Here is a 13,708-nt window from a genome sequence, read left to right as displayed (position 1 = left end):
CTTCATAAATTATTTTTTCTCTTGTTTTTTTCTTTTATTTTTCTGTCTTTCCTCTTTCAGTTCGTAATCTGAAAGTAACTCAGCTAATTTATTTGACTTCTCGGTTATCATTTTAGATATTTTTATATCCATGGAAATTTTACTGGGAGATTTTTTCTGAAAATTTGTATCGGCTGATTTAAAAGAAAGGAGTTTTGATGCTTTAGGAGTTGATGAAACTTTAGAGAAATCAGTATATTCTGAAAGAATTTCTGTATTCTTTTCGTGAGAAATTTCAGCAATTATTTTGTCTTCATTCAGTTCTGTTTCAGAAGTAATTGTTTTAAAATCTTTAGAAGATAAGTGAGAAACTTCTTTAATATCTGAAAATGATTTAAACGTGTTTGGTTCTTTTTCCATCTCAGAAATAAAACTTTGCTTGCCAGAAACAGATTTTAATACTTGAAGATTAGAATCTGGATTTACTGATATTTCTGAAGTGGTTTCATAATCTTGTATCACATCTAATTGCTTAACTTGAGATGGGATATTTAAGTTTTCTGCTGATGATTTGTCAATAAATAATGTAGATTCATTATCAGACGGTAACTCTAAAGATTTATGGGATGACAATTTTAAACTATTAGCTTTTACTTTTGAAAGAGAGATCTCTTTTTCAGATAAATATTTTTGAGATGGAATTGATTCTATAAAAATTGAAGAAATTCTTTTTTCAGACTTTTTTGAATCAAGAATATGTTTTGGAGATTCTGAAGTTTCCAAGTGAGGTGACTGAATTATTTTTTCAGATTCTTTTGACTCAGGAGTATATTTTGGAGATTCTGAAGTCTCTGTACAGGATAGCTGAATGTTTTTTTCAAATGCTTGTGATTTTAAATCTAGAATCTGTGCTGGAAAAGATGGAGATTTCAATGTCTGTATTTCAATTACTGGCTCTACTTTAGACATCTGTTTTTCAGGAACTGATGATGATGAATCTTTAAGAGTTGAATGTATGATTTTATCAGTTTCAACTTTTGAATCTGATCCAGAAATATTTTTTTCTGAAGGAATGGAAATAACTGAATGAAGGTTTCTTCTGTTTGAAAAGTTGACAGCTTCAGTTTCTTCATTAGAAATTAACATAGACTGTGATTGCTCCTGCTTCAAAGATTCTTCTTTTAATAATTCTATAGGTTTTGAAGTTTCAGATTTAGATATGATAAATGATCTTTGTTTCTCAAGAACTGGAATAGTTGTAGTTTTCTTAGATTCTTTTCTGTGTTCTTCTGTATTATATTTTTCAGATTTCACCTGTTTCAGTATTTGTTTCTGAGATTCTGCAATTTTTCTGGATTCATGTTTGGTACCTATTGAAATATTCATTGATCTATAATAACTTTGTATTTTATTTTAAAAAAAGTGTGATAATAAATTACAATGAAATGAGTTTTGGAACTGTCCATAATTTCTTTAATTTACTTATAAGTAACCAAATGTAATTTTTAATGATATTTAAAGTATTTAAAACAAACTATTTTTGCATTATTAATCTTTTAAACATAATTTTCTTTTTTAAATTTTAAAAAGTGCAAATTTAAAATAACTCTAAATACATGTCAAAATAATTACAGATAATAAAGTGTTTTATATATTTTTCCAAGAAGTGAACTATAATATATATATTATGAATTGTTATCAATTTATTTGTTAACATTTGTTTATATAAAGTTATTTTATACAGTGCCAAATTCTCATTTCAGTTTTAATTGCCACATTAGTAAAGATTAAAATTAATTTTCTTCACCATTTTCTAATACTTTGTTAGAGCTTTTGGAAACAGAAGAAATTCTTTTAGATTTAAGTGATGAAATATCTTCTTTATTATCACTCTTAATTATGTCCACTGTTTCTTCATTTTGGATATCTATTTCCTCTAATAATTCACTATCTTCAGCCTCAAATTCATGTTCTACATCATCATGCTGTTTTTTCCCTTTTTCTTTGATTTCTTCTATTTTAAGAAGTCTTTCTTCTTTTATTTGAGCCCTTCTTTCTTCTCTTAATTTCAGGATTTCAAGTACTTTCTGATATTCTTCATCATCACCAGGTGAAGGATCTAAATGCTCTATAGTTTCCTGAGAAGAGTATTGGTCTTTTGGAAATGGTGGTAATTGAGGAGAATAAGGGATTCCAGAATGTTTCACACCAGTACCAATGTAAACATTTTCTAAAGTACTGAAAGGAAATATTAATATAAGAAATTCAAATAATAAACTATAAAAATAATTTTGCAATGTATCTGTTATAAGATTAAAATATATATAGGAAAGAGCATATGATTTTAATTTCTTGTTAAAATGTAAATAAAAACATTCAAATAGATGTAAATTGCTAAAAGAAATATTTAAATACTGTATATTTATCTGTTATTCTCAATTAGCTAAGTGGCTTATGAATCTATGATTCATATAAACATAGTGCATTATTAAATTATTACTACTATGAGGATTTAGGCTCTTTTGTGAGTTTTAAAACTCAAAACATTTTTTTTATTCATCATTATTTCCCTTTGTCCTCCAGTTTTCCCTTTCTTGGAGGTTGAAATTAAACCTTTTGACCCATCACTGTGCTGCATCACTTTGGAAGGTGAACTTACTTAAGTTGAAGGTGAACTTACTTAAGTTGAAGGTGAACTTAAGTGAGTTGAACGTGAACTTAAGTTAAGATGAACTTAAGTTTTCAAAGACGTTCAGGACAAGAGATAAAGTTCTCCCCTCACAACAAGGGATTATTCATTTTCATCTTCGTTTCAATGTACAAATAACTAGCCAATTAACAAGAACCTCAACTTGTTATGCGATAGAGGGTGCACCGACAAGGGTAGACCAATTGAACAATCATCACTCAGGTTGCACCACATACTCTGATCTTAGTCACCTTAGGCCAGGGGTCGGCAACCTTTTGAGTCAGAAAAACCAAAATTACAATTTACAAAATTTCAAAGTTTTTAAAGAGCCACAAAATTTTTTCTTGCCAACAATAAACAGTACTCACATAAATAAAGTTTTTTGATAAAAAAAAAACCAATCTATTTATTCATAAGAAAAAATATCTATTTATTCATATATAAGTAGTGTTTTTCATAACAAATTAGATAATAGAAACATCCGATGACGGCGTCATTCGAGAGCTTTCAACGGACTGACGACAGTGACGACGTGTGTCACAGGGGAGGGGTGCGGTGAAAAGCGAGTACAAGTGGCCGAGAGATAGAATCAGTGCCTAATCCTCGTTAATCGATTCAGAACAATTTTTAAATGTATTTTTTTTTTGATAAAATAAATAATATTTGCGTATGGAACTAAAGAGCCGCAACTTCACATCCAAAGAGCCGCAGGTTGCCGACCTCTGCCTTAGGCAATTAATTCAGTGAGTTTGACAGCTGTTGTCAAATTTATGATGGGAAAGTGTCACAATAACGGATAGAAAAAGTAATAAATCTAAAGAACAGTTCTATTCCTGACAAGTATAGTAATACCTCGACTTACGCTACCCTGACTTACGCGAACCCGGAGTTACGCGATTTTCAAATCTCATCGATTCATCTTTTGTTTGAGAGCTACGCAACTCTTGATTACTCACTCCCCCCACACTATTGTTCAGCTTACATGTTCCGACGTGTCACGCGAAATTGACACATAGCTACAATTTATTTTGTGTTATTTATTTCTGTTTGTTATATCTATGGAGACTTGAGAGACTCTATGTGGTGATTTCTTGTAACCATGAACGAATCAAAAGACAAGATAAGATTAACGAGAACATTCATTAGTTTACATACATCTGACTTGAATTTTACACAAATTGAGAAATTATACCCCGACTTACGCGAATTCAACTTAGGCGGTTATCGCTTGGTCCCACCTATCGTGTAAGTTCGGGGTATTACTATAATATAAACAAAGTTTGGGGTATTACTATAATATTAACAAATCCCTGATGTAAGTAAAACTTACATGGGATTGCATCAGACCTAGTATTAGTCACCCCTCTGGGATGTGTATAAAAAGGGCTTGGACACAGTCCTCTGAGTGGACATCAACTGTGGACATCACCAGTGGAAATCGACTGAGGACCTCAACTGACCCATACCGTCACTCTGTCCATCACCACCTCGCTATAATCTCCAATGGTCAACTCCGCCAATCAAGGGATGTTTTTACCAACAGCCCATACTACAAGATTGGGAACATAGATGTGTGACGGTCCAAAACCCTTTTGTTTTAGAACAATATCACTTTTCTAATAAACTTCGTGATTAGGTAAAAAGGGAAAAAGAGGGACTTCTGTGGTCAATGACCGAGACGATCTCCTCGAAAAAAATCATTAGTATATCAATAAAAGAAATCTCCATTTGTTTAAAGGTAATTCTATAGATGTTAATATCAACAAGACGGGAATAAGAGATGTTTCTTATCACCTCTTTGGTTGCACGTGACAGGTGGTTACAGGAATAAATCGCTTCCTTTGTAGTCAAACGCAACGTTTGATATAAACAATATCTAGATAGTTGACCGGGTTAAAGAAATTATTGTCAGATGAATGTTAATTTATGAATGAGAGCCGTCAAACCTATAGAAATTTATATTATAAAATCATATCTTCTAGACACTGATAGCAATAAATTATACAAACTTCTCTGTGTCAGTTGTCAGTACAAGCTAGGTCCAGACATCAACACACGAACAGGTGTGGGTATAAATCATGAATGATGTCATAGTTCTCACCCCCCTCAAAAATAGTATAAAGAGAGCTTGGACGCAGTCCACAGGGCGGCCATCCCCAAAGGCGGACTCACAAGGCGGACATCGACTGCCACATCTACTGACCAATACTGCCATAACTGCCATGACGATCCAGGAACATTTTTACCAACGACCCATATTACGGATCAGGAACTTAGAGGTATTTGTTTTTGGATATCTATTTGTATACTCTCTCTCTGCGAATTCTCTCTCTGAGAAATCTCTCTTCTAGAGATCTCTCTCTCGTCTCTTAACTTAGAGAATAGAGATTAGATGTTTCATATGAAAGACGAATCATTGTCGTGACATAGAATAGAATTTTTGTAGATCTTCACCTTAGCCTTTGATATGTACAATTTTATAGTTGTTTATTAAATGTGTTATTCTTGTTCAACCTGTGTATTCATTTGGGAACCTGTCAACTTACCCATTAACCTCCCCACTCAATTTTATTTTGCCCTCCTATAAAGCTATCCTCTGACAGAGCTGCCGGTAAGTGGGGACAACTAACCCCCTTGGTTCTCACAGATGTATTATTGAGCAAATTTATTTATATACACTCTCTCAGGTCTCTCTCTTAGTTATAAGATAGATTAATAATAGTTTAACTTAGAGAATACTGGATGGAAAGGGTCCAGAACTTAGACAACTAGAATAGATTAATCATTGTCGTGACCTAGAATTTTTGATTATTCCCATTTTTGTAGCCATTCGCTTTTACATTTGCTTGTATTATTTTATGGGTTATTAAATGTGTTATTCTTGTTTGACCTGTGTAAGTATTTTGGAACCTGTTGACTTGCTCATCGACCTCCCCACTCACTTTTAGCCCTCTTAAAGCCATCACCTGAGAAGAAGCCGATAAGTGGGGACTAGCTCGCTGCTTAACCTCCTCGGGTTCACACTATTATGAAATTTCAATACTAAAAAATTATTTCTTGAGGCATTATCCAGCATTGCAGATTATAATCTTTTTCACATCTAATCTATCTCTATGCTGGCTTAAATCTCTAACATATTTCTGGATAATCTGCCTCCAAAAACATTATACTGTATAAAAATGACCTGAGCATTGCTAATAAGAATTTATATGAAGATTGATATTTTTATACAAATATTAAAGTTATAACAATTAACATTGATTTCCACGCTATCTATTAAAGCTAAATTTGTACTGATGAATAAATTTTTTATTATATCAATTCTTGCAGATATATTTTGATTTATTTGTTGATTAGTTGCTGTTACCATTCTATTCTTTTAATATTTGTAGTTATTCTCATATTCTAAGTTTACAATGTAATTTGTAATTTTTTAACTTGCATCTTTGATCATGATTTTATCTTATAGTCTAATGTTATCATTCTTTTAAGCTTGCAAATAAACACTAAACAGTTGTTTATTTACAATGTTTCTGGTTTTATAAATTTATTTTTTAATTGCTGTGATGGTCAGTAATGATTCACTTGCAGTTTGTGAAATATCAACATTTGTTTGTTTATTTTCTTTACATTTTATGAATGTAAAGAAAAATATCTCCAAATCATATTGAGATTCAAATGAAAACATTCATTTACTTATATTCAAGTTTATATTCAAGAAATCAAGTTTATATTTTAAAAACGTTGAAAGTATTTATATAAATCATAAAGAAGATAATTACAGCTTTAAAGCCTCAGAAGAAAGTACAATGGTTTTTCAAAATAACAACCAAATTTTTGGCTGCATATATAAACAAACGTGGTACTTTGCCAATGACAACACAGACATGGGGCCAATTCACAAATAAAATGGTGGCAGATTCTAAACTTGACAGTCCAAGAAAGTTACCAAACTAAAGAATACTAGAATTGAGAATACTAATCTGTACTGTCGTAGAAAAAACTTTTTAGCAATTTACAAGATACAATATTCTTATAATTACAGATATGATGGATTTGCAGCTATTTCATTCTGATTGTTTGAATTAACTACTATAGATTAATTATTATCATTCTTTTTTTCATATCTGTAATCCAGTTTTATCTCTAGATTTTTTTTGCAGAAATTGTTTCATATAATTCCCTTTTGAGAAAGTAGTTTTGAGAAATGTATTTAACTTTTTTGCTTCTTATGTAACATCTCAGTAGATATAACTAATTACAATCACTCATTATTTTAAAAAATTTCATGTTTAAATTCATTATAATATCTGTCGTACTTAAATAAACAGAGCTAAGTTACCATTATCATTAGACACAGGAGAAAGTAAAGGAGGGCCTTCAGATATTTCTTTTTCTTCACGTTCAACTAATGATGTTTCTTCTTGCACATAAATTTCATTAGTTTCTTTTTCCTGTTCTAATACTTCAAAAATCATTGATTTTCCTTCTTTACTTGCATCTCTTAATATTTCCTCCTCCTTTTCTTCATCAATATCATCAGTTTTTGAAATATTTCCAAACTCTTTTTGTGGTTTCATCCACATACAATGACCCTTTATATAAATTTTATTAACATTTTTGTACTTAAATAAATTTAAGAAATTTAATACTTATATGGTATTTAAATTATTTCTATAAATTTAAAATTAGATTTATAGGAAAAATAATATAAGTTAATTCATAAATTTTAGACTTAAGAATGAATAAAAACAACAATAAAAATTATTTTAATGCATTTAGTATTCAATTACTCTCAACCGACATACATAAATTGATCATGTACTGTACATGTATCAATATATATGTGTGGCTTACTGTCTTACCATCTGGTCTAAATGGAAGAATGAATAATGTCAAAAAACAACCCCCAGGAATATGAGGCAAAAGGAAGTGTGTGCAGGAGACTCTGGAAAAAGGGGAACAGGAGGGTAAAAAGCGCATATGGTGAAAAAAAGGTGAGTACCATGAACTGTGGACTGGGAAGAAGATGTGGAATTTAGGAGACTCTAGGATTGTAAACAATGACTTAGAAGGGATTACTGAAGAATGTTGGAAATTATAAAATTGAACATTGGTGTAAGAGTGATTATTTTATGATTATTGTATAAGTTATGAACTATCTATCCAACTCTTTACATTAAAGTTATTGTGTTAATTATTGTTCTTGTCTTATTGAGCTCAAGAACAATGGATCAACCCAAACACATGTGATAGGTGCTTACCTATTACACGTGTTTAAGTACACCTATCACTTGGTTCTTTCATCCTGTTTCTTAGCCATAGTTATCTTCTGCTTATGTGTATACTTCTATATTCATCTATTTATAACAAATTCGTTTTTTCTCCCCAACATATGTATGTACACCTCAGAAATCTTTGAATTTTTTATCAAAAGATTATCTTGTAAGATTTAAAAATTGCTTACATTTTTAGTGAATTACTTTGATTTCTTTAAAATTTTTAATTCTGATCTTTTTATAGATTTTCATATTAAATGAGTCAATATATATCTTATAGGTAAACAGCATTCTTATTTTGTCAGCAAATGCTTATCAATTTTAATAGAGATTTCAAATTATCAGCCAAGATTCTCTGATTTGATCCATAAAATTTTCCTCAAGTATAGAGAATAATTTTTCAATATTATCATTAAAAGTTTGACTTTTTTTCTGCCTATGTATCCTCTGGCAGCAGTGCCCCCAAACTATGAAAAAGGAGCACAAGCTATAAAAAAAAAGGATATCATACATTATGCAAGGAGCTTCAAACTATATGATTTCATGTTGGATCAATGCTTCCACAAGGTGGTGCTGGTTACACTCGGGGCTAACTTGCCTCAAAAACAAGAAATGAGGTTTTGGTCAACATACAATGAAGTTGGATGGGTCAATGGACAAATATTGTTCATTAGTTTCTTTTATATTTGCAGAATAGGCCAGAAGTCATGAATATATTCTGTTGTTTGGAGCACTTGGGATGCCCATACATTGGGGTACTTGGGGCACATGCTCCCCTTTTCCTAATTCCCCCTCAGGAATTAGGAAAAGGAGTATGTGCCCCAACGTATGGGTGTCTCTGTCTTCTGGTTATTATACTTAAAATTTTATAATGTTTTTGAACTTGGATAAATAATGATAAGATACTGTACATATAAATAATTTGTTTTCTATTATTAGTAAATATTTTCAGGTTTTCAAGAATCTAAAATGTCTTACCTGTGGTAATGCATGATAACTATGGTGCACCCAAGAAGAAAGATCAGGATTTGTTAATGCTTCTACAGAAATTTGAAAATTTTCTACTTTATTTAAGAAATACTGCACTCCTGTAAGATATTTTCAGATTAAAAAACAAGGAAAATAATTTGGTATAGTTTATTAAAAATAATAATAATTTACCACAATTTTGTAACCTAAACTAAGGTGACCAGATGTCCCACTTTGGTGGGACAGTCCCAATTTTTAAAATTTGTCCTGCCTCCCGCAACACTTGAAAAAAGTCCCAAGTTTTGGAAAGATTAAGTTTTTGTCAATTGTGTGTCATAAACTTATGTCTTATTTTTAAGATTTGTAAAGATCATTTAAGATTCGTAAAGGTGTGTCTGAGCATCAGAAATAAAGAATGTTGCACTGACAAAACCTTTTGTGTTCATGGCAAAGACCAACAGAAAATGGTTTGGGGTGTGCAGCTGAGCAACAGAGCAGTGCATGTTCACAGGATGTCCAAACGAGCAAAAATTTTGTTCATTGCTTGTTACATGGTGTAGAATATAAAAATTGTGGAATATGCACTGTCATTACCAAGAACTAATTTCCAGTACCTGACAGTGGTCTAACTGCCTATCTTTATTGTTCACAGTTAGCCAAACTAAAGTCTGAATATTCTGGAAATTGATATGATTATAGACTATTTAGACTTGGTTGTTTATATATATATATATCTATAATGATTTGTTAACAGAAATGAAACAGAAAAAACAATAACCCAACTAATAGCCCCAAAAATATAAAACTAAACACAACCCATAGAAGATATCAGGAAGCTATAAAAAAAAATATTTTAATGCTTGAGATGGCAACAGATAAACTGCATACCACTAATAATCTTGCTTTTAATGGCCATCCCAAAAGCATGAGGTATATACTAGGGCAGGCTATACAAAGATTTTCTTTTCATTCTTGCAATTTTCTGCAGGGCGTACACTGTCATGGGTTATATGCTAATATGGGTTATCTACATAAAACATGTTTTTTTTAGATATAGAATTTAGAAATGATATCTGCAACCTGCATAAAATTAAAAACATACAATTTTCTCTATTCTTTGGCACAACAATAAATATATTTATTGTTATATGTTTATCATTAAAAAACACATTATTAGTACCTTTTTCTCCAATTTCTTCCTCTTTTATCTCATAATATCCAATAGGAGAAATGAGAGTACTAGACGAGATACAAGTAATTTGTGCTCTTAATAAATTGATTTCTTTTCCAGGAAATGGAGGATAACTGAGAACCTATACAGAAATAGCAAATAACATTTAAGTCCAAAATAATATTTTTACTTGAATATATTAATATTTTATTCATCTTAAAAAATACTTCGTTAAGCATGTAGATATCTCAGATTAGTTCTATATGATGTTGCTTTTTGGAGATTAGGAAAATTGGTTAGACTCATGTAACTGGTTACATTACAAAGGAACAAAGATTACACAAAAGATAACACTGACTTGACTCATGGAAGGTCTATATTGAAAAGGGGAGAATAAAACAAGGTCACCATCAGCAATAATTCCTCAAGGGGTCAACAGCACCACCAACCTTTTATTATGTAACAGGAAAAATATTTACAAACATCACCACGACACAATGCCATCTACATATCATGTTTTACATACAATGTCATATAATATTTAACAACAACTTCAATCATTGATTCCAACAACTTTTAAGTTATTTTTAATAAAAAATCATTTTATTTTTAGAGTAAGCAACTTTTTCAACAGCAAAAAGATTTTTTAAAGAAATTTCTTAAATTATAAAAAAACTTTTACCAATTTAAAATTAGTGAGACTTTTTTTGTTTTTATTTCATGTCTTGAAATTTAACAATAACATAATACTGTATAAATTTTTATGAAAACAAAATTTAAGACAAAAAATCTCTGAAAAATTTACTTTGAATCACTCAATCCATTATACCAAAAGAAGTATAAATGAATTTAATCAAAACACTTAAGATTTTTTTATACTTTCTCTATATAAAAATAATTGAAAAATTCTATATTTTCTTTCATCTATAAGAATAACTTTCAAATATTGTAGAGAAATTTTTCAAAATAAAGTTAATTGTTATTTCCCAATAAACATAATTTATTTTAATTAAAATCATACTTACGGGTGTATCATACACACCAGTAAATGCCTTCTTAATGATTTTTGCAACAAATATTTGATCTGGTGTTACATTTGGTAGCAAAGTCCAAGGACCACCAACTAAAAAATAATTTAACAAACATAATTTTAAAAATAAAAATTCATATAATATTAAAAAATTATTATATAAAACTAATAATCAACATTAATATGCAATCTATAGTTTATGACATAATGATTATAAAAAATATCAATACTTATTATAAGCAATCTAAAACAGAATTAAAAATTAAAATGATATTAAATACTTTTCTCTTAATTTAAGCTTTTTTGATTTATAAAACATANGGAGAGACTTTAGTTACCACCTTGTAAAATGGAAATGATAAATAAAATATTCAGTATATATTAATTTTACCACATTGTATAGTGAGATATATTGATATCACATTTTTTTATCTTTTTGTATTGAATTTGTTTTTTCACGTTGTTAGAATATATCACTAGTTTTTAAGTATTCCTCTCTCTTCAAATTCTTATTCTTGTCTTTATTTTTCTCTTCTGTTTTTCTCTTTTCTTTCTGTTTTCTTCTTCCTTTTCCTCTCACCTGTGACAATCTGCAATTAAGTGTAGCAAGAGAAAGAGGCTAGCTTATAATTAATAACCAGATTAGGTAGAAGGCATGGAATTGAATTAAAAAAAAAAGAAAACTCAAATTTTAATTAAAGAGATATGAGGAGTTTGAGGAAGTATAAGCAAGTGGTTCTCTGTGATGGATCCAAAGGAAGTGTGGTGTGTTCAGATTAGAAAATTGGACAATTGAAAGAAAGGAATGAAAATCTATGACAACCCAATAACAGAAAAGCCAAATGTCACTAAGTTTGCTTCAGTTGATTTCTTAAATGAACATCTCCTGAATTCAATGATTAGTGTTCCATTCAGTGACCAGATGTCCCACTTTGGTGGGACAGTCCCAATTTTTAAAATTTGTCCTGCCTCCCGCAACACTTGAAAAAAGTCCCAAGTTTTGGAAAGANAGAAAACTTAAGAGCCCATAGAGATTCTTGTAAGTATAAAATGAACCTTTTAACAGAAAATAAAATCTTCAAGATTGCTATTTATAAATAAGGAAAGATTCAACATATTTAAAAAAACAAAAGGCTAAAAGGGCTTGGTCTATTCTCAGGCCCCAAACCAGCTCTTGACAGACCTGAAATATGCAAATGGCAGGCATGATTCAGGCAAGGTATTGTATTGTACAATACATGGAATTGCAGTAATTTCCCAGCATACATACAAAAGCTATACTGTAGATAAATTCTGTACTAGTCAGTCTCATAGACAGAGGTATCAAGAGACATCATGGAATCCAGGGAAAAATTTACATGGATCCCAAATAAATATATTATTTGAAAATTTGAGTTTTTTTATATGGATATATTATGTTTTTACAAAATAAAGAACTATTGTTATTGTTAAGCATTTGATATTACAATAGCATGTGATAAAATAACAGGTATATTAAATATTAAATAAAAATTGTTTTCTGTGAAACTCTGTATTGTCTGTTAATTAAGCCAGTATAATAAGTCCTGATAATAGTGAATGCATGTTTATAAACGAAAATTTATAATTTAGTAAGAAAAGGACATTGAGGCATTTTAATTAAATTACACTAATTTAATGTTTGGTAGCCTGTTCAGATATTTAATGTGTATTACTTAAATCAATTCTACTTTCAATAGTAGCAATCTAATTTAATATAGTTTTAATTTAATTATACAGTTTAAAGTACAAATTATAATTACTTTGATTGCAGACAAAATAGATATATTTATTTGCTTCTCTGCCAATGTCTTCTGGTGGAACATATTGTGTACTTTCTATTTTAGGTTCTAAAAGTCTGCCTAAAAAATAGATTCATTTTAGAACATTTAAAAAAGTATAGAAAGTTTTTTAAATAGCTTAATATATTAATGTAATTAGGCAATAATTTATAATAATAAAAATCTGCTTTTTTTTAGCTTACTTTCATAGTTGTTATTTAAATCTATCTAAAGACATTTAGGTGACAACTATTAAGAAAACATTGACATATTGCTTAGATTTTACTTAAATTTATGCTCTAGGCATGTTACAATTTCCATTTAGCCACCATATTTTGTAAGAAAATATGAGATCTGTTGCTTTTTATTAAATTCTAATTCAATGATCTAAATTTACCTTTTGATCATAGCTAAGTTCTTTAATTTTTTTAAAACATGGACATATTACATTTGAACTTTACTCTTTGCATTTGAACTTAAGGAGTTCAAATGCAAAGGGTAAATGCACTATGCATTCCTCAGTCAGATAAATTCTACAGTATGATTATAAAATGCTATCTGAGAGAAGTACTTAGGTACTTAAAATGCATTTTAAGGCACAATAAAATTTCATTGCATCATATTATGTGTTAATTCATAATGTTCAATTAAAGGAAAAAACATGTTTATTTTTTTCAGATTCATTACTGACATGATCATTGTGATATGATCTTCATCATCATGTGTAGTATTGCCATATTCAGCTTATAAGACACAAAGCAAGTAGGTGTTAAATATAGTAATTATAAAGTA

The 13,708-nt window shown here is 29.8% G+C and overlaps 2 protein-coding genes across 2 annotated transcripts; both read right to left on the bottom strand.

Annotated features, from left to right (window-relative positions):
- Nucleotides 1–6: 6 nt before the first annotated feature.
- LOC111616241 lies at nucleotides 7–2,218 on the bottom strand. Its single transcript, XM_023357675.1, has 2 exons — nucleotides 1,787–2,218; nucleotides 7–1,349 (listed from the first exon to the last, which is right to left on the bottom strand). The coding sequence occupies exon 2, from the start codon at nucleotides 1,123–1,125 to the stop codon at nucleotides 10–12; it is 1,116 nt and encodes a 371-aa protein (XP_023213443.1). The 5' UTR covers nucleotides 1,126–1,349; nucleotides 1,787–2,218; the 3' UTR covers nucleotides 7–9.
- A 4,769-nt stretch (nucleotides 2,219–6,987) lies between these two features.
- LOC111616240 (radial spoke head protein 6 homolog A-like) lies at nucleotides 6,988–12,997 on the bottom strand (the record flags this gene model as incomplete). Its single annotated transcript, XM_023357673.1, has 5 exons — nucleotides 6,988–7,263; nucleotides 8,926–9,035; nucleotides 10,097–10,229; nucleotides 11,113–11,210; nucleotides 12,899–12,997. Coding segments are annotated over 5 exons (716 nt in total), but the record flags the coding sequence as incomplete, so codon positions are not given.
- Nucleotides 12,998–13,708: the final 711 nt, after the last annotated feature.

Source organism: Centruroides sculpturatus, unplaced genomic scaffold (assembly GCF_000671375.1).
Source record: "Centruroides sculpturatus isolate CEXI.00-Female unplaced genomic scaffold, Cexi_2.0 scaffold3088, whole genome shotgun sequence".
Classification (NCBI taxonomy): Eukaryota; Metazoa; Arthropoda; class Arachnida; order Scorpiones; family Buthidae; genus Centruroides; species Centruroides sculpturatus.
Note: the sequence above shows the minus strand (reverse complement) of the source record. Positions and strands in the feature narration are given on the sequence as shown.

Coding starts and splice junctions, on each gene's coding strand:
- LOC111616241 (XM_023357675.1), bottom strand. CDS start 1,125: ATGTTAATTTCTAATGAAGAAACTGAAGCTGTCAACTTTTCAAACAGA.